This window comes from Podarcis tiliguerta, assembly GCF_965153285.1.
Source record: "Podarcis tiliguerta genome assembly, chromosome: 12".
Lineage (NCBI taxonomy): Eukaryota > Metazoa > Chordata > Lepidosauria > Squamata > Lacertidae > Podarcis > Podarcis tiliguerta.
Window position 1 is genome coordinate 57,245,947 of NC_139545.1, and position 21,234 is coordinate 57,267,180.

At 47.7% G+C, this 21,234-nt stretch overlaps 1 protein-coding gene across 1 annotated transcript in view; it reads left to right on the forward strand.

The window, feature by feature from the left end:
* Positions 1-21,234, forward strand: part of PTPN23 (protein tyrosine phosphatase non-receptor type 23) — a 60,500-nt gene that overhangs the window by 18,275 nt on the left and 20,991 nt on the right. Inside the window, exons 8-16 of the mRNA XM_083406046.1 lie at positions 295-426; positions 2,456-2,503; positions 5,743-5,799; positions 6,479-6,537; positions 8,383-8,462; positions 10,012-10,126; positions 12,521-12,586; positions 13,664-13,809; positions 17,148-17,474. Coding sequence (XP_083262172.1) covers positions 295-426; positions 2,456-2,503; positions 5,743-5,799; positions 6,479-6,537; positions 8,383-8,462; positions 10,012-10,126; positions 12,521-12,586; positions 13,664-13,809; positions 17,148-17,474 — 1,030 coding nt within the window. The remainder of the gene's footprint in view (positions 1-294; positions 427-2,455; positions 2,504-5,742; positions 5,800-6,478; positions 6,538-8,382; positions 8,463-10,011; positions 10,127-12,520; positions 12,587-13,663; positions 13,810-17,147; positions 17,475-21,234) is intronic.

A 21,234-nucleotide genomic window follows, 5' to 3' on the forward strand; every position in this document is an offset into this window, starting at 1 on the left:
TTCTGAAAGAAAAAAAAGAAGAAGAGATCCCCAAAGGCCATCTAGCCCAGCCCCTTTCAATGCAGGAATCCCAGCTCAAGAATCCCTGGCAGATGGCCGTCCAAATTCTGCATTAAAACCTCCAGTGAAAGAGAGTCCACTTGCCTTTAGAAAACTCTTCCAAATGTTCCGCTGGGTTCTCCTTTCTGGTGGTACGCATCTGTCGGTTCGGCTCCTGCAGTGGGGAAAATTTGTCAGCATCTAAAGCAGCAGTCACTCAGAACCTTTCTTGCCCTCCCAAATTCCCTTCCCAAGGTGGTGGATTACTACAAAGAAGCGTGTCGAGCTTTGGAGAACTCTGAAACAGCCTCTCTGCTGGGGAAAATTCAGAAGGACTGGAAGAAGCTGGTGCAGATGAAAATCTACTATTTCGCTGCCGTGGCCCATGTGAGTATCCCGGGCGGACCCTGCTCCGGTGAGCTGGGCTTCACCCAACATGACCTCCCCACACTTCATCCTTTGGTTAGGTAAAGGTAAAGGGACCCCTGAGCATTAGGTCCAGTTGTGGCCGACTCTGGAGTTATGGTGCTCATCTCGCTTTACTGGCCGAGGGAGCCGGCGTACAGCTTCCGGGTCACGTAACCAGCATGACTAAGCCGCTTCTGGCAAACAGAGCAGCGCATGGAAACGCTGTTTACCTTCCCGCCGGAGTGGTACCTATTTATCTACTTGCACTGGTGTGATTTCGAGCTGCTGGGTTGGCAGGAGCAGGGACCGAGCATCAGGAGCTCACCCCGTCACGGGGATTTGAACCGCTGACCTTCTGATTGGCAAGTCCTAGGCTCTGTGGTTTAACCCACAGCTCCACCCGCATCCCTTGGTTAGATAAGATAAGATAAAACTTTATTTGCATTAGCCAATGGCCATAGCAACAGTAAAACATTACAGTATACGCAGAAAAGGAAGTTTGATATAAGAGGACAATTCAAAGTCCTGAATCAGCCGTCAGTTAGTGGCCCTTATTCTGATTGCCCCTGCTATGAACCTAGCGACGGTAATTAATTAATACATTTGTGCAGATATGGGGCCAGAGATTCAAAATGGAGAGGTGGAAAATAAACATACCCTATCTGCCTGCGGACTGCTCTGCCAGAGTGGTGCATGCTCTGGTTATCTGTCGCTTGGACTACTGCAATGCGCTCTATGTGGGGCTACCTTTGAAGGTGACCCGGAAACTACAACTAATCCAGAATGCGGCAGCTAAACTGGTGACTGGGAGCAGCTGCTGAGACCTCATAACTCCGGTCTTGAAAGACCTACATTGGCTCCCAGTACGTTTCCGGGCACAATACAAAGTGTTGATGCTGACCTTGAAAGCCCTAAACGGCCTCGGTCCAGTATATCTGAAGGAGCGTCTCCACCCCCATCGTTCTGCCCGGACACTGAGGTCCAGTGCTGAGGGCCTTCTAGCGGTTCCCTCACTGTGAGAAGCCAAGTTACAGGGAACCAGGCAGAGGGCCTTCTCGGTAGTGGCGCCCACCCTGTGGAACGCCCTCCCATCAGATGTCAAAGAGAACAACAACTACCAGACTTTTAGAAGACATCTGAAGGCAGCCCTGTTTAGGGAAGCTTTTAATGTTTAATAGATTATTGTATTTTAATATTTTGTTGGAAGCCGCCCAGAGTGGCTGGAAAAGCCCAGCCAGATGCACGGGGTACAAATAATTTATTTATTATTATTATTATTATCCTTTGGTTTGTGTTGGAACCTGAAGGCTCTTATTAGCTCTGTCATCTCACCGGGATGGGAGCATTGGAATGATTCTTTATGGGAAGAACTCGCCTGTCTGTTCCTCCCAGCCCCTTCTGTCTGTGGGGTTATGCGTGTGGGTTGAGCTTTTGATTTCAGCTTCCTGCGCGAGGGATGAGGGTTTGTGGGACGGATGGAGGCGATGCCAGATTGTTGTTTTTTTTTTTTACCATATTTTATTAGGATTTTCACAAAGATAACGGGGAAAAACAAAAAGAAAAATACAAAAAAAATACACAGAAAATACAAAAAATAAAGAGCAATTAAGAACAAATCCATCTTTCAAAACATATCTTACATTTGTTTGTTTCTCGGACCTCCCCACACCTCCCCTCTTTGTATTCCAAGTCAGTTCATTTATTCAGCAAATCCTTTCCCTCTTTACCTTTATCTTAGTCTTAGTCTTAATATATTATTTCTTTAACCTTCTACCTGTTAACATTCCATTTTTACACATTCTTACATAACCTTATTGCTAAAAGCCCCTTAACCTCAGTCCAGCATCATTCTAACATTCATTAATTTTGTAATATTTCTGTAGATAATCTTTAAATTTCTTCCAATCTTGGAGGTGATGCCAGATTGTGAGGTGGTGCCTGGGACTAACCCAGGGGTGCTGTGTCTGGCTGGCTGCTACAATAACTGTGATTCCTCTCTGTCTTTCAGTTGCACATGGGTAAGCAGGCGGAGGAGCAGCAGAAGTACGGCGAGAGGGTAAGCCTGTTTGCTTCCAAAGTTCTGGGGTGGGTGGAGAACTCACAGACTGCTTGCTGTCTTGATGAGAGGCGAAAAGATATCCATCTTCAAATACCTGAAGGGCTGTCACGTGGGCGATGGAGCAAGCTTGTTTCCCGCTGCTCCAGAGAGTGGGACCGGAACCAGCAGTTTCAAATGACGAGGAAGGAGATTTCGACTCAATATTAGGAAGAATTGACAGCAGGAGCCGTTTGACAGTGGAACAGGCTCCCTCGGAAAGTGGTGGGCTCTCCTTCTTTGGAGGTCTTTAAACAGAGGTTCTCTGGCCACCTGTCAGTGATTTTAAGCTGTGTCCCTGCATTGCAAGAGGTTAGATTAGATGTCCTTTGGGGTGCCTTCCAATTCTACAATTCCATGATTCTGCAAGAGGTGAGGGGTAGAGAGGCTTGGGCAGGTTTTACGCTGTCCGTGGTGCTGAACCTTGTAATACAGGCATATACAGTGGTGCCTCGCAAGACGAAAAGAATCCGTTCCGCGAGTCTCTTCGTCTTGCGGTTTTTTTCATCTTGGATATAGATATAGATAGACACACACACACACACACACAATGGTACCTCGGGTTACATACGTTTCAGGTTACAGACGCTTCAGGTTACAGACTCCGCTAACCCAAAAATATTACCTTGGATTAAGAACTTTGCTTCAGGATGAGAACAGAAATCATCCTCCGGCGGCATGGCGGCAGCAGGAGGCCCCATTAACTAAAGTGGTGCTTGAGGTTAAGAACAGTTTCAGGTTAAGAACGGACTCCGGGACGAATTAAGTACTTAACCTGAGGTACCACTGTGTGTGTGTGTGTGTGTGTGTGTGTGTGTTTTAACATACCATTTTCAACAGTAGTTAAACATACTTTTACATCTTACTCAATTTTTTTGACTTCCATCAGTCCTGTCTGGAAATTTTCCAATCTAATCTCTTAGTATGCATTTCTTATTTTCCCTATCACATTTCAAACTCGTAACCAATATTTCTACCGTTTTCTACTTTATAACACTTCGTATGTTTCTCCTTACAAAACTTCTTGTAGTCCTACTAGTGTAATTTGTCGATTGCAGCTGCTCTTCAAATAATTCATATACTTCTTCCAATCTTCTGTAAATCTCTGGTCCCGCAGGTTTTGAATCCTTCCTGTCATTTTTTAATTTTTTTTGGTCTCCTTGTATTCTTTGCATTAACTTATTTCTCCGACTTCCCCAGACCTCCCTTCTCCGTATTCCAGATCATATATTCTGTCTGCAAATTCTTTCCCTCTGTCATATTTTAATTTTATAATAGTCTTAATACATAATATATAATTGCATTTCCTTATATCTGAAAATGTTAGATCTTTTTTCTATACACTTTTTTTACTAATAACCATTTACAATCAATCTGGTGTCATCAAACATTCATTATCTTATAATGTTTCTGTAGATAGTCTTTAAATTTCCTCCAATCTTCCTTCACCGTCTCTTCTCCCTGGTCTCTGATTCTGCCAGTCATTTCTGCCAATTCCATGTGGTCGGTAACTTTCATCTGCCATTCTTCCAGCGTCATTTTGTCCAATTCTTCCTGTCATTTTGTCCAATTCTGCATAGTCCATTAATTTCGTCTGCCATTCTTCTTTCGTCAGAATTGTCAGAATTTCTTCTCGCTTCTGTTTCTGGGCTAACAGTACTCTTGCCCCAAGCAGCGAAACCTTCAGCATTGCCCTTGGATTGTTGATGTTACAATAACTGAAGGACAGCTGTTTTTGGGAGATGGGTTTAGATGGGCTCCAGGAGCCAAGGGGAGGAGGCAGAGGGCACAGCGAGGAAGCCAAACCTTCTCTCCCGGGCACAGACCTCCCTTTGAAGCCCTTGCCAGGATGAGTCCAGAAGGAGCTTCTTCTGTTCCCTCGCCACGTCTGTGACTACCTAAGGCCCTAGTCCTCACACATGGCAGGTGTGGCGGAAGCCCTGCGAATGGACTTCAGGCTGCAAGTGGGGCTTCTTGTGATGAGAGGACCCTCTGTTATGGCACTCCCCGCGTGCAAGTTCTCTACCTGCAGGGAATTTGTGTGTGTTATAAGAAAGACTGCCTTATGGGGTATTCCAGAGCCCATATATACAGTGGCGTAGTGTGGGTTGTCAGCACCCGGGGCAAGGCAAGTAATTTGCGCCCCCTAACCCGGGGCAAGGCAAGTAATTTGCACACACACCCCCCCCCCCGCTGCACTGTCCCTCCCCCAGATAGTCCCTCGCTCTCTCTCCGCACCACACCGCACGCCTGGCACCCCCCCTCCACAGTGGGCGGCGACCCGGCGGCTCGGATCGGATTCGCACAGCCAGCACTGCAGTGAGAGAGAGTGAGTGAGCCAGGTAGGGGCAGAGAGCTGCGAGTGCGAGCGCGCGCCCCCCAGATGTTGCGCCCGGTGCAGCCGGCCCCCCCTGCACCCTCCACGCTACGCCACTACATGTATAGTTCTTAAGTGGGTTCCCTATTGGTAGAAGAAAGTAACAGGGGCCAAGCTGAGTATATTGAGAAGCAAAGCGGCTACTAAGCCTGATCTTTATTCAAGAAACTGTTGCAACAGGGTCCCCACTCACCACACGCAGGAGGGAGGAGAACCTTGAACAGTGGTGCACAAGCCCCTATATAGACCTTTGAAATTGCCCACCCTGTAGCCCAAGACCACCCCCCTGAAACATCATACATACATCACAGAAGGGAGGCGGTCTTTAGCAGAAATCCTGTCTTCCAGGATACCTGATAATGGTCACTGGTTGCATTACCTGGGCAGTCTAGCCTATTCATACACAAATATGTCCTTATTAGTGTATTCTTAGTCTTTGTGGAAGCCGCCCAGAGTGGCTGGGGAAGCCCAGGCAGATGGGTGGGGTACAAATAATAAATTGTTGTTGTTGTTGTTGTTGTTGAAGACAGGATTTGCAAGCAAAAAGGCAGTGGGAAGGGATTCCCCATTTGCCTCCCTTACTGCAGTGGACTATTTGAGGTCATTGGGAGAATCAAAATGGCTTTGGGATTGTTCTCCCATTCTATTTCAGACATTCAGTTCATGTATTTAGATATGCGTGCATTTATGAATATTCTACGTTTGAGACCTTAAAATTCTTATAACGTGTGTGAGAGAAAGGCTCAGTTTTCTTACTTTTAATAGAAAGCATAGCCCGTTTGACAGTGGACTTTGGTTGTCTGAATCTCTGCCCCCTTTGCAGGTCATCTACTTCCAGAGTGCTCTGGACAAGCTCAATGAAGCCATCAAACTGGCCAAGGTACGTACACCTTTCTCCCTACCCCCTTCCCGAAAGTGGCTTGAAAGGTTATTTAGTTAAACTGTGGAGGCAGTGATGGCCCCCAACTTGGATGGCTTTAAAAGAGGATTGGACCAATTGATGGAGGAGAGGGCTGTCGATGGCTGCGCCCCCTCCCCGCTGCCCCCCTTGCCTCTTAGCTTCCCCCTAGAGAATCCCCCCAAGGGACATGGGTGGTGCTGTGGGTTAAACCACAGAGCCTAGGACTTGCCGATCAGAAGGTCGGCGGTTCGAATCCCTGAGACGGGGTGAGCTCCCGTTGCTTGGTCCCTGCTCCTGCCAACCTAGCAGTTCGAAAGCACGTCAAAGTGCAAGTAGATAAATAGGTACCACTCCGGTGGGAAGGTAAACGGCGTTTCCGTGCGCTGCTCTGGTTTGCCGGAAGTGGCTTAGTCATGCTGGCCACATGACCCAGAAGCTGTTCCCTCGGCCAGTAAAGTGAGATGAGCGCCACAACCCCAGAGTCGGCCACGACTGGACCTAATGGTCAGGGGTCCCTTTACCTAGAGAATCCCCCCAGTGGCTGATGCTGCCTACTTTGGGAATTGTTGGTGTACCTTTATCCTGCCTCCCGCCATCTCTGCCTGCGGACCACCTGCTTATTACGGATATGTTTTGAACCTGACATTTCCCCTTTCAGGGTCAGCCTGAGACGGTGCAGGAAGCCCTGAGGTTCACCATGGATGTCATTGGAGGAAAGTGAGTCGCTGCTACCCGTTAACTCTTTGCATGCCTGGGCCTGGGTCTCTGTCACACCAGTTCCCTTCCCTAATCTCAGCTCCGCACCAAGAGAACCTGCCCCTGGTGCAGAGAGAGAGAGAGAGAGAGAGAGAGCCACTGCCATTCAGAAGTCAGATGTTGACGGGTCTGATGGTCTCACCCATAGACCTTTTCTTTGCTCAGTTCTGTTCTTCCAGGCATTCCCTCCGTATTTTTGTGATTCTGTGAAACCATGAGGACTAGAAAACCTTTTTTTAAAAAAACTAACAACAACAACAACAATAATAATAGATTGTATTTATACCCTGCCCTCCCTGGCCAGAGCTGGGCTCAGGGCAGCTAACACTAGTAAAATTACAGTAAAAACATAATGGGGGGGGGCCAATTTAAAATACAGGTTAAAATGCAATTTAAAATTCAGCCTCATTTTAAAAGTAGCCCATGGATCAAAACCGTAAGGGGAGGGAAACATAAGGGTCAGACCGAGTCCAAACCAAAGGCCAGGCGGAACAGCTCTGTCTTGCAGGCCCTGCGGAAAGATGTCAAATCCCTAGTCTCTTGGGACAGAGCGTTCCACCAAGTCGGGGCCAGTACTGAAAAGGCCCTGGCCCTAGTTGAGACCAATCTAACCACCTTGCGACTTGGGACCTCCAAAATGTTGTCATTTGTAGACCATGTGTTTGGATTCCTAAGTTACTCTACATAGATTAATGAATTCAAGAAACACACGCATGGGAGAAGAACAAGGCGCTCCCAGGTGAGAGGTGGGATCGTCCACCCCCTTTTTATGCGAGACACGGGTTAATTAAGATCTCCCTCTGATAGAGGGCTTTGTGTTATTTTCTTCCTCTTTTTTCTTTATTTACCGTATTTTTCGCTCTATAAGACTCACCAGAGCATAAGACGCTCCTAGTTTTGGAGGAGGAAAACGAGGGGGCGGGGGAATAGGAATCTCAGAAGCCAGAACAGCAAGAGGGATCGCTGTGCGGTGAAAGCAGTAATCCCTCTTGCTGTTCTGGCTTTTGTGATAGCTGTGCAGCCTGCATTTGCTCCATAAGACGCACACACATTTCCCCTTACTTTTTAGGAGGGAAAAAGTGAGTCTTATAGAGCAAAAAATACGGTACTTTTTCCATTACACCACACTGAGAGCCAGTGTGGTGTAGTGGTTCAAGAGCGGTGGACTCGTAATCTGGTGAACCGGGTTCGATTCCCTGCTCCTCCACATGCGGCTGCTGGGTGACCTTGGGCCAGTCACACTTTTCTGAAGTCTCTCAGCCCCACTCACCTCACAGAGTGTTTGTTGTGGGGGAGGAAGGGAAAGGAGAATGTTAGCCGCTTTGAGACTCCTGAAGGGGAGTGAAAGGCGGGATATCAAATCCAAACTCTGCTTCTTCTTCATTTTTATTCAGATTCATCTCTTTTTTTATCGTATTCTATCTTGGGAAAGTTTCAGTTGAAAAAGAAAGAAATGCACACAGATTTGCAAGTTTTCACTTTGGGCTTGGGAAGTAAGGAGTTACTGACCAGAACACCCCCGCCTCCTTCCCTCTTTCCAAGTTTGGCTTTTAGCTAGGATTCCCCACATTTGTGGAGGCACCCCCCCCCCCAAAAAAAATTCCCACTGTTTGTAGTTCCTCTGACTTTGGGTGTGGGGCATCCCTAAACATAACACCCTTTGAAAATGTGCAACTATGACATTGGTTGCTTTCTTGGAACTGTACTTGGAGCAAAAATATGTGATACTTCTTCCTGGGCATCTGCCCCCAAAGAGCCCCCCCCCCCCCAGCAGCAACACCCTTCAAGCCTGTTGTCACTTTGCAGGTACAATTCTGCCAAAAAGGACAACGACTTCATCTACCACGAGGCTGTCCCTGCTCTGGATACCCTGCAGTCGGTGAAAGGTAAAGTCAAGTCACTGTTTTCACAGAATTGTAAAGTTAGATGGGGCCTCCAGCCATCAGGAGTTCGGCCTACACTCGAGGAAGACCCTGGCAGAGACACATGCCCGACTGGCATGTTCTCTCCCTCCTGGTCGATCGTTCGGGAGCTTCAAAAGCTTTCTTCTGCCCGTACATCGCAGCGACCGATGCCAACCGACACCAGCACACTTGGGGATCCGCAGAGTCTTCGTGGCTTGCGTGACAGAACCCCAGCAACTCAGCATTTTGGCTAGTCTACTTTATTCACATATAAACACACACGGAGCACTGAAACATGGCTCCCTCTCTCTCTAGCATCAGACAGCAAAAAGAACAAAGGACAACAGTCCCCCTTCACGGAACACAGGAACACAATCATCCTGTCTCCGTCACTTCCCACTCTGTGGAGTCAAAACATGTGCAGGAATATCTTCCGCAACGTGTGACTCAAACCCACAACCCTGAGATTAAGACTCTCACGCTCTACCAGCTGAGCTATCCCAGCTTTAGAGTAAGCCCTATCGCCTTCTCTGCCTGCTGGTCTTGGGTAGGGCAGAAGGAGCCCATCCTTGCCCAACCAGGCGCCCTCCACATGTTTTGAACTACAACTCCCATCATGCATTTTTCCGCAACATGCATCATATCGGATGTAGCATAGGGCTACCCAAAGCATAAATGTGCAGCGGGTGGTTTTGAAAGCTGATCGGCATCACTTTTGGCTGCCTTTTGATGACGATCAAAAACTTTCTTATTCTCCCAGGCTTTGAGCGGAGGCTAGCGGGGGATCTTTCGTCAGATGTTTCTTGCTGATGCTGTGATATTGGGGAAGGTTTTGCTGCATCTTGATGGGCTGGGCTTCTGTGGCAGGGATTGGCTGCTGTCTTACCTTGTCTTTTGTTGTGGGCTGTTTGAACTTCTTTACGACTTGTTAAATCGCTACCCACAAAAGTGAGGAAGCGTGGGATATAAACATAGTCGTAACAATAAAAGCCAAATAAGCACGCAGGACTGGGTAAACTCAAACATTTACAGAAGCTACAAGATTATCAGCCCTCCATGGGTCCGGTGTAGCATAGGTATCACCTCCAGGGACGCAGGTGGCGCTGTGGTCTAAACCACTGAGCCTCTTGGGCTTGCCGATCAGAAGGTCAGCAGTTCGAATCCCCGCGACGGGGTGGCTCCCATTGCTCTGTCCCAGCTCCTGCCAACCTAGCAGTTCAAAAGCACACCAGTGCAAGTAGATAAATAGATACCACTCCGGCGGGAAGATAAACGGCATTTCCATGCGCTCTGGTTTCCGTCACGGTGTTCTGGTGCGCCAGAAGTGGTTTAGTCCTGCTGGCCACATGACCCAGAAAACTGTTTACGGACAAATGCTGGCTCCCTTGGCCTGAAAGCGAGATGAGCGCCGCAACCCCATAGTCGCCTTTGACTGGACTTAACCATCCAGGGGTCCTTTACCTTTCCCTTTTTTAGGAATCAACTCTCTGTCCTCAGATTCTTTATTAACCCAACATTACTTCATCTGCAGGTGCACCGCTGGTGAAAGCCCTTCCAGTCAACCCCACAGACCCAGCTGTTACAGGCCCTGACATTTTTGCCAAGCTGGTTCCAATGGCTGCCCATGAGGCCTCCTCGCTCTACAGGTGAGCAGCTGCTTTGCATTCTGGGAGACTGTTTGGCCTGCCAGGTCCATGGCGGGGGGGCTGCAGGAAAACAGGTGGGGATTAAAGGGTCGAGATGGGAGGCTTGATAACAAGGCAAGGAGAAGAAGGAAAAGAATTTATTATTTATACCCTGCCCATATGGCTGGGTTTCCCCAGCCACTCTAGCTGGCTCCCAACAGAATATTAAAAACATGATAAAACATCAAAGATTAAGAATTTCCCTAAACAGGGTGGGAGTATTATGGGCCAAGAGTTGACATGTGCCTAGATTTTAACTTCCCGGAGAAACTTCAGAAAAGCGACCTGAAATTTACTGCATTTTATTCATTGAAAGAGAATTATTTGAAAAGGATACATAGATGGTAATTAACTAGGTTGGCTAAGATATATAAAACAGAATCAGATATGTGTTGGAAGTGTAAAGAAGCAGAGGGAATCTTTTTTTCATACGTGGCGGACATGCAAAAAGGTAAAAGTGTATTGGGAAATGATTTATAATGAACTGAAAAAATGTTCAAAATTACTTTTAAAAAAATAAACCCCAGAGCCCTTTTTATTGGGAATAAGCCAGACAGAAATTCCTAGGTGTCAGAAAAGATTATTTATGTATGCCGCAACTGAGGCCCATGTTTTCTTAGCCCCAAAATGGAAAGTGAGCGAGGTCCCGACAAAAGAAGAATGGCAAGTTGACAGAATATGCAGAACTTGCAGATTTAACACATAGAATAAGAGAGCAAGAAGAACATATATTTAAAGAAGGAAAACGTTTATTGAGTACATACAGCTGAAAACTCTGGCAGCATTAAGATAAATTCAACAGAGCAGATGATTTTTGATGGATGTTAAAGCGGAAAACTGATTTGAATGGTTATAGTAAAATACGCAGGAATGTGTGATATGTAAAATGAACCATGGAAGGAGGAGAAGGGCAGTCATCGGATATTTTAAAGTTTGTAAAATAGTTATTTTGAAATGTAAAATTGAAAACTTAATGAAAATTATTATCTGTAAGAGAGAGTTGATATGTGCCATGATAGGGCATGAGAGATTGTCTCGCTCCTTACATCACCAGTCGATCACTGCGGTCTGTAGGCGAGGATCTCCTTCAGGCATCAACAGGAGGTGTGTTCATCACAATGTAGGAACCAGACCTTTAATGCAGTTGCCCTACCCTGTAGAATTCCCTCCCTTTGAATAATAATATTAATAGTAATAAATATGCTGCCCCTCTGACTTCTACTAAGCCTCTGTGTTTCTCTTGTTTCCTATGATTTTTATTAAATTTTCTGTTTTACATTTTAGAATATTCATTTAAACAACCTTAAAATACCAATGACTAACCTTCTCTTTCCGTGGTTCATTTTGCATAACATAAATCCCTGCATATTTTACATAAACCATTCAGTATTCCATATTACACCCATCAAAACTTATTTACACAGTTGGATTTATCTTAACGCTGCCGACGTTTTCAAGTGCACACAATCCCCCCCCCATATATTCAATAAACATTTCCCAGTCTTCTTTAAACGTATGTTCTTGTTCTCTTACTCTACAAGTGCTGGAGATGCAGTGAAGATGAAGGTACGTTCTATCGTATGTTGTGGACCTGTTAAAGGGTAAAATAGCATTGGGAAATAATTTACAATGAATTGGGAAAAATTGTTTAAACGTACTTTCCAAAAAAAACCCCAAAACCCAGAGTCCTTTTTGTTGGGGATAATTCAGACAGAAATACCCAGGTGTCAAAAAAGGTTATTTATGTATGCCACTACTGCGGCCCGTGTTTTGTTAGCCCAAAAATGGGAAATGAGTGAGGTCCCAACCAAAGAAGAATGGCAACTTAAGCTGATGGAATACATGCAGTTTGCAGACCTAAATTATACCGTATTTTTTGCTCTATAAGACTCACTTTTTCCCTCCTAAAAAGTAAGGGGAAATGTGTGTGCGTCTTATGGAGCGAATGCAGGCTGCGCAGCTATCCCAGAAGCCAGAACAGCAAGAGGGATCACTGCTTTCACTGCACAGCGATCCCTCTTGTTCTAGCTTCTGTGATTCAGAATATTTTTTTCTTGTTTTCCACCTCCAAAAACTAGGTGCGTCTTATGGTCTGGTGTATCTTATAGAGCGAAAAATACGGTAGTTGTTCCTCGTTTTGCGGCCGAGATCCATTCCGGAGCCCCGGCCTCTAGCCGAAAAGGACACAGGGCAAAGCGGTTTGTGCTTCTGCGCATACGTGAGCGGCAAACCCGGAAGTAACCCGTTCTGGTACTTCTGGGTTTGCCACGGACGTTAGTTGGAATGGACGCTAAACAAGGCGGACGTTCGCGAAGGTGTTGCTGTATAGAATAAGCCTCTGTGTTTCCCTTGCAGCGAAGAGAAGGCCAAGCTGCTGAGAGAAGTGATGGCCAAGATCGACGCCAAAAACGAAGTCCTGGAGTACGTATTTAAGGCTCCCGGGATCTGGGACCCTGAAGTTGGGACTGGGGGAAGCCACCGTGGAGGGTGGGGTGAGGGGGGCTGCCTCTTTGCTCACGGGTCATAGGGGTGGTCTCGCCGCATCATCATCATGCATTTTTATTTATATCCCGCCCTCCCCAGCCGAAGCCGGGCTCAGAGCGGCTAACAATAAAAGTAACACAACATTCTAAAATCAATTCATTTTAAAATCAATTCAGAATCAAATTAATGGCAACCATTGGGCTAGAGTTCTATGAGGATTACCAGAGGAGGGGGTCAGACTGTGCCCTGACCAAAGGCCTGGCGGAACATCTCTGTCTTGCAGGCGCCGCGGAAAGATGTCAAGTCCCGCAGGGCCCTAGTCTCTTGGGACAGAGTGTTCCACCAGATCGGGGCCACAACCGAAAAAGCCCTGGCTGTAGTTGAGGCCAGCCTAACCTCCCTGTGGCTCAGGACCTCCATTATGTTTTTGTTTGAAGACCGTAAGGTCCTCCGTGGGACATAAGAGGAGAGGCGGCCCCGTAGGTACGAGGGTCCTAGGCCATATAGGACTTTAAAGGTTAAAACCAGCACCTTAAACCTGATCCTGTACCCCACCGTGAGCCAGTGCAGCTGGTAGAGCACCGGGTGAATATGATCCTGCGGCGAGGACCCCGTAAGGAGTCTTACATCCGGTGGAGTTTCTTATATTCAGGCCAATATGGTAATAAAAACGGCGCCAGAAGATGTCATATTTGGAATTTGCTGGAATTTCCCCTCTGAGAACGCAAAGTTGCTAAGTCAGTTTCTCTGATGTGGCTATAAATAAGGCTTTTAAAAAGCAGTTTGTGTTATAGCAGGCACCCCCGAACTCCAGATGTTTTGGGACTACAGTTCCCATCATCCCTGACCACTGATCGTGTTAGCTAGGGATGATGGGAGTTGTAGTCCCAAAACATCTGGAGGGCCGAGTTTGGGGTTGCCTGTTGATTTCCAGTCCTTCTGAGACTCCGCCTAGGGATGGGATAATCCAAGCTCTGCCGTGTGACCCCTCCTGTCACGCTTCTCTCTTTGTAGACAATTCATGGACTCGTTGCAGCTGGACCCCGAGACGGTCGACAATCTGGACATGTACAACCACATCCCGCCTGTCTTGATGGAGAAATGCGCAGCGCTCAGCGTGCGCCCAGAGACCGTGAAAAACCTTGTTCAGTCCATGCAGGGTAGGTTTATGGTGTGTATGTCTGTGCAAAGAAGAGACCACTCAGGTTTTTTTCACTGACGAGAACTTGTGATGGAGTTGCTGAGGGACTAGCTGCTTGTTTAAATTTATATAGTGTTGTTGTTTAGTCGTTCAGTCGTGTCCGCCTCTTCGTGACCCCCTGGACCAGAGCACGCCAGGCACTCCTGTCTTCCACTGCCTCCCGCAGTTGGGTCAGACTCATGCTGGTAGCTTTGAGAACACTGTCCCACCATCTCGTCCTCTGCCGTCCCCTTCTCCTTGTGCCCTCCATCTTTCCCACATCAGGGTCTTTTCCAGGGAGTCTTCTCTTCTCATGAGGTGGCCAAAGTACTGGAGCCTCAGCATCAGGATCTGTCCTTCCAGTGAGCACTCAGGGCTGATTTCCTTCAGAATGGATAGGTTTGATCTTCTTGCAGTCCATGGGACTCTCAAGAGTCTCCTCCAGCACCAGAATTCAAAAGCATCAATTCTTCGGCGATCAGCCTTCTTTATGGTCCAGCTCTCACTTCCATAAATTTATATAGTAATTGACTGTAAGCTTTTGTGTTGGAACATGTACAGCAATGTTATACACTGGGGTTGGGAACCTGCAGCCTCTGGGCCAGTCTTGGCCCGCAAGACCATTTCCCCCAAACCATGCCCATCAGCTGATGTCTTTGGCGATGTCAGCCGATGGGTGGAGGGCAGGATTTTAATCCTGGTTTGCAAGATTGCACAGCCAAGGCGGCAGGATCTAATCCTTGCTATTCCACTGAGCGGGACATGGGTGGCGCTGTGGGTTAAACCACAGAGCCTAGGACTTGCCGATCAGAAGGTTGGCGGTTCGAATCCCCACGATGGGGTAAGCTCCCGTTGCTCGGTCCCTGCTCCTGCCAACCTAGCAGTTCGTAAGCATGTCAAAGCGCAAGTAGATAAATAGGTACTGCTCCGGCGGGAAGGTAAATGGCGTTTCCGCGCGCTGCTCTGGTTCGCCAGAAGCGGTTTAGTCATGCTGGCCACATGACCCGGAAGCTGTACGCCGGCTCCCTTGGTCAATAAAGCGAGATGAGCGCCGCAACCCCAGAGTCGGCCATGACTAGACCTAATGGTCAGGGGTCCCTTTACCTATTCCACTGAGCAGCGATCACAGCTGTGCGAGCCGGTGTGGTGTAGTGGTTAAGAGCGATAGACTCGTCATCTGGGGAACCGGGTTCGCGTCTCTGCTCCTCCACATGCAGCTGCTGGATGACCTTGGGCTAGTCACGCTTCTCTGAAGTCTCTCAGCCCCACTCACCTGGGGAGGAAGAGAACGGAGAATGTGAGCCGCTTTGAGACTCCTTCGGGTAGTGATAAAGCGGGATATCAAATCCAAACTCTTCTTCTTCGTCTTCTGCGCAAAAGCGCCCTTTGAAGCAGCTCACAGGCAGGAGTGTGCTATTTCAAAGAGGCCTTTGCAAAGGCTCCTGAGCTTCCTTCTTGAGCCTCCGGAGGAGAAGTTGGAATAGGGCTGCTAAAACAATCAAGGGGATTCAGCAACACCCCTATCCAGAAAGGTGGCAGAGTTTGGGACTTTTTAGTTTGGAGGAAAAGTGAGAGGTGGCGTGGTAGCAGTTTATGAAATCGGGGCATGGCATGGAAAAAGTGGATAGATAAAAGTTTTATCTCCCTCTCTCATAACACTAAAACTCATAGACTTCAGTGAAGCTGAACGTTGGAAAATTCAGGACAGAGAAAAGAAAGGAATTCTTCACACAGAAGCGCAGTTAAACTGTGGAACTCCCTGCCACAGGAGGCCACCATTCTAGATGGCTTTAAAAGAGGATGAGGCAAATTCATGGAGTACAGGGCTATCATTAGCTACTACCACGATGCAGGCTTTGCTCTGCCCCCACAGCAATGCTTCCGAATGCCAGTTCCTGGAAACTGCAGGAGGGGAGAGGCTCCTGTGTTCGAATCCTGCTTGCTGGTTTCCCACAGGAAAATGGTTGGCCCCTGTGAGAACAGGATGCTGGACTAGATGGTCCACTGGCCTGATCCAATAGACTGTTCTTCTGTTCTCCTCCAAGTCTCTTCTCCTTTATTCAAAACCTGCCAAGGAGCCCAGTTAGAATCATAGGATCATAGTGTTGGAAGGGACCACAAGGGCCATCGAGTCCAACCCCTGCCAAGCAGGAAACACCATCAGAGCACTCCTGACATATGGTTGTCAAGCCTCTGCTTAAAGACCTCCAAAGAAGGAGACTCCACCACACTCCCTGGCAGCAAATTCCACTGTCAAACAGCTCTTACTGTCAAGAAGTTCTTCCCAATGTTTAGGTGGAATCTTCTTTCTTGTAGTTTGGATCCACTGCTCCGTGTCCGCTTCTCTGGAGCTGCAGAAAACAACCTTTCTCCCTCCTCTATGTGACATCCTTTTATATCCAGTTCATTTTGTTGTTTCTTTTAAGTACTTTGTAAAAGGTTCCCATTCTCCTTTAAAGTCACAGTTGTCCTTATCACAGAGCTTGTGCGTCAATTTCGCCAGTTCCATCTAGTCCATCAGCTTTCCTTGCCCACAGTCAATATGCAGAGAATAACATGTGCTGAAAAACCAGAGAGAGGAGCTGAAGGAACTCCGGGCTGGGGTGGGCTTTTCTTGGGGAGGGGGGAGGGAAAAATAGAGGGGGTGGGAAATGAGGATGATATGTCTTTGATAAATGGTTATGCTGAAATTCTTCATAAAAATTATATACAGTGGTGCCCCGCAAGACGAATGCCTCGCAAGACGGAAAACCCGCTAGACGAAAGGGTTTTCCGTTTTGGAGGTGCTTCGCAAAACGAATTTGCTATGGGCTTGCTTCGCAAGACGAAAATGTCTTGCGAGTTCCTGAGGGTTCCCCCCCCTTTTTCCCAAGCCGCTAAGCCGCTTAACAGCTGATCCGCTAAGCCGCTTAACAGCTGATCGCTAAGCCGCTTATCAGCTGATCCACTAAGCCCGCTAAGCTGCTAATAGCCTTTTAGCAGCTAATCCGCTAATCCCTTAAGCCTTTAATAGCTGCTAACAGCCGCTAAACCGCTAATAGCGCTAATCCGCTAATGGGCTTGCTTCGCAAGACGAAAAAAACCGCAAGACGAAGAGACTCACGGAACGGATTCTTTTCATCTTGCGAGGCACCACTGTATATAAAAGGACACATTGGGAGACTTGGAAAAGGTCCTGTTCGCCCTTTAAGCCTCCGAGATCAGGGGCTTAAAAGTTTGGAGCATGGGGAGACTTGCAAAGGCGCAAGGGATTTGGACGGATGGGCAGCCCCGCCAATGGTGTGACATCTCAACATCTCTCCCTCTTCTCCCCTCCAGTGCTCTCTGGCGTTTTCACGGACGTCGAAGCGTCTCTGAAGGAGATCAAGGACCTTCTGGACGAGGACGAAGCCCAGGAGCAGAAGCTGAAGGAGGCGCTGGGGGGGAAGCCGCCCCCGCAGCAGGGCTCCCCTCCCACCCCGCCCTCCTCCGGGCTGGCGGAAGTAGCCAAGGAGTGGGCAAAGTACATGGAGGTGCATGAGAAGGCCAGCTTCACCAACACGGAGCTCCACAAGGCCATGAACCTGCACATCAGCAACCTGCGGCTGCTCAGCGGCCCCCTGGAGCAAGTGAGGGCCGCCCTGCCCACCCCCAGCCTGACGGAAGGTGAGGAGGACAAGGAAGGCGGTTGCCGCCGTCTCTGCTCTGTTACGGCTTCCTGCCGGTTGAGCCCACAGGCGCCGCGAATCGTGGATTCTTTAGCTGCGGTTCCTGCATTGCAGGGGGTTGGTCTGGATGACCCTTGGGGGTCCCGATCTACAATTCTGTGATTCCACACTCTCTGAAATATGGGGGAAGCCCCTGCTGCATTCTTCTCCCCTGCTAAGCAGAGCCATGTAAAGACCAGGGATGTGGGTGGCGCTGTGGTCTAAACCACTGAGACTCTTGGGATCGCCGATCGGAAGGTCGCCGGTTTGAATCCCCGCGACGGGGTGAGCTCCCGTTGCTCGGTCCCTGCTCCTGCCAACCTAGCTGTTCGAAAGCATGCCAGTGCAAGTAGATAAATAAGTGTTGGATTCCGAGCCTTTATCAGCAGAAACTGGCATCTCTCCCAGGCACCCGGCTCGGTCTCCTGTTGACCTCCCGGTCTGCTCTCCCGGCAAGGACCAGGCAGAGGTCGCGATAGGCGATCCTTCTCAGCGTGAGAAGAACACTCCACTCTTTCCTGCCCCCCCGGCAGGGGAAAGAGATAAGACAGAAACGTATTTACATGGCTTTATTTCTGTCTCTGCAGTGTTACAAAAATCATGTCTGCTCTCATCAACATCCAGCAGACGACTCCACAAGCACTTCCTGTGCAGCTCATATTACACTCTGAGCTAATTCCGGTGCTGTCTGTTTCCCACAGACACTCCCAACATCACATGACTTTTCCCAGCAATCAGCTTGCAGCATCATTGCTTCAATATCGTAACATACTCCCCCATTTGATTCAATGTGTGCTGCGAGATCCAGAGAAGAAAACAAACAGTTGTTATACATATAACACTCCCCTGTTGTTTCAGTTCCACCCTTGGAACTACCCGCCACTGGTTTCCCCAGTGTACCTCTCTGGTTGTCAGATTTCCAAGGAATGAGTGCATCTGCATTTCCTTGGCTAGGGAATGTAGTGTTACGCTTAGCAACTCCCTGTTGTGTCTCTGTCTCTGACTTAGACACAGCTTTAACCTGTCTTGAGTTGTCAACAATAGTAACACATGCTACAGCTGAGTTAGCAAACTCAGGACTCTTTGGAGAACCAGTTCCAAAAGTAAACAGTGGTTCATCCTCCACCTGTGAAGGTCTAGCCATTGTGTGAGATTTCCTCTCAATGACTGTGTCAACTGAGCTCTTCGAGCTATCACTATCACTCTCAGTACCACTGTAATCAGTAAAATCATCATCATCATCTGAACTGTTCTCAGTGGGAAATGTGTGAACAATTACTCTCTCCTGTTCAGGAGCACTCTCTAGAAATTTTGTGAGAATCACCTGACCAGATTCAGACAAAATTACTCTGTAGAGACCCTTTTCATAACCCACAAAAATGCCTCTGGCATTCTTCACTCCATCTGGAGTTTCTGTCCTGATTTGAGATCCAAAAACCTTAAAATGTGCGACAGAAGGTTTTCTGTGGAACAGCTTCTCAAAAGGAGAACATTCCATACCTTTGGAAACCTTTCTCACCCAACAATAACAATAACATGATAGGGACTCCGCCCAAAACTCATGTGGCAAATGTGAACTCAGCAATTGCGCCTTCATCCCATTTTGCAATTCTTTGTTCACTTGCACACAGACACTTCTGTTCCATGCATCTGCTGAAACAGCAACCTTGTGCCTGATTCCTTTCTTATGCAGGAAATTCTGAAAATCCTGTAAAAGAAAAACTGGCTTTTCATCTGTGAAAAGACAATCAATGTTAGCATCATGAATACTCTTAACCTTGCCACAAAACTCTTTAAACCTTTCTAAGGCTTCTTGTGGTCTGTTCAACATGAATAACCACACGTAATGGGAGAAATGATCCACACACACAAGATAGAATCTTGCATTGCCTCTAGACGGTGCTAGAGGACCAATCACATCAGCATACACTCGCTGAAAAGCTTTGGTTACTTTCGTAGTCTTCGTCGTACCTGCAAGAGAGATCATGTTAGACTTAGAAGCATTACATTTTATGCAATCACTTTCATCAAAAGTCAACAAATACAGTCCATCTTTCTCTCTGGCAGAAAGATACAGTTCTCCATCTTTGAAGATTTTGCAGCTTTCTTCATCATAGGACAATTTCAGTCCTTTCTTTGTGATCTGCGAAACACTCAGCAGATTGTACTTTAAATCAGGAACCAAGTACACATTGTTTATAGTCAAGTTCAGACTTTTAAGATACACAGTCCCAAACCCGATCGCTTTCAGCTCCTGGCCATTGGCCAGTTTCACAGTGAAGCTTTGCTTCTTAAACGTTGAAAACAGTCCTCGGCGCGACGTCATGTGTTGCGTGCAACCCGTGTCAATAACAAAAGCGTTCTCCATTGAAAACTCGGCTTTTGTTGACAGCAATGCCTTTTCAGGTTTCACCTGGGACTTGGTACGACTTTTGCCTGACGCCTCAGGCTTTGCAGAGCTCCCCTCAGCTCCTTTCTGTTGACGTGGCTTCTTACAGTTCCGCTGAAGATGCCCAGTCTGTCCACAATTGAAACAACGGACAACGTTCAAAGCAACAGCCTTTTCTTCACTTGCAATAGCAGTGGGGGTGTCAGGAGGGATGGGGTTATCAATCACCCCAAAAATCCTCTGATTCTGTAGCAGGGCTTTCATCTTTACTGACCATGAGGCATAATTGTCATTTGTCAGTGGAGGTGGGTAAGGTAAGCCTCCCCCCTTCTTGGTATCCATTTTGAATCCAAGCCTCAGCTCTCACTCTCGAGCCTGTTAAAATCCAAGAGTCTGTTGGATTGTTTACTGCCTTTTTGCACCTGGCAGCTAAACGCAGGCAGCTCTGGAAAATCCCTTCCAAGAGTAGTGAGATAAGTCAAAACAAACGCTGGAATGTTTACCCAGTATTTTTCCAGCCTCTTCACAGTCCAGCCTCTTCCGTTGGCCAGTGAATTTCCACTTCCTCTTCAAGCTAGCTATCTCCGAAGTAGCTGAAAAGATTGACGTCTCGTTGCTTAGCAACTGGACATTCCAAACCTGAACAACAAGCTTCTTATCTATGGCCCTGGTATGCGAAGTATGTGGCTCTCTCTCAGTGCCGTTTCTAATCCAAGAAAACACCTCTTGTGAACCAGAGAATATTCAATCTGCGTTCACCCTTTTAGCCCATAAAATCAGCATACCTTGGGGGTTCCGTTGCTCGTTTGCTTATCAGCAAAACTGATTGCTCCGGTGCTCTGCCGGTCTTGCAGCTTGCATCTGCCCGCTACCATATCTTCCCTTATCTTCTAGCAGAGGATGAAGTTACGATCCACCAACCTCTTTCGCTGCTTTCATGGAATGAAACCATCGGGCTTCTGCTACCAGATGTTGGATTCCGAGCCTTTATCAGCAGAAACTGGCATCTCTCCCAGGCACCCGGCTCGGTCTCCTGTTGACCTCCCGGTCTGCTCTCCCGGCAAGGACCAGGCAGAGGTCGCGATAGGCGATCCTTCTCAGCGTGAGAAGAACACTCCACTCTTTCCTGCCCCCCCGGCAGGGGAAAGAGATAAGACAGAAACGTATTTACATGGCTTTATTTCTGTCTCTGCAGTGTTACAAAAATCATGTCTGCTCTCATCAACATCCAGCAGACGACTCCAACAAGCACTTCCTGTGCAGCTCATATTACACTCTGAGCTAATTCCGGTGCTGTCTGTTTCCCACAGACACTCCCAACATCACATGA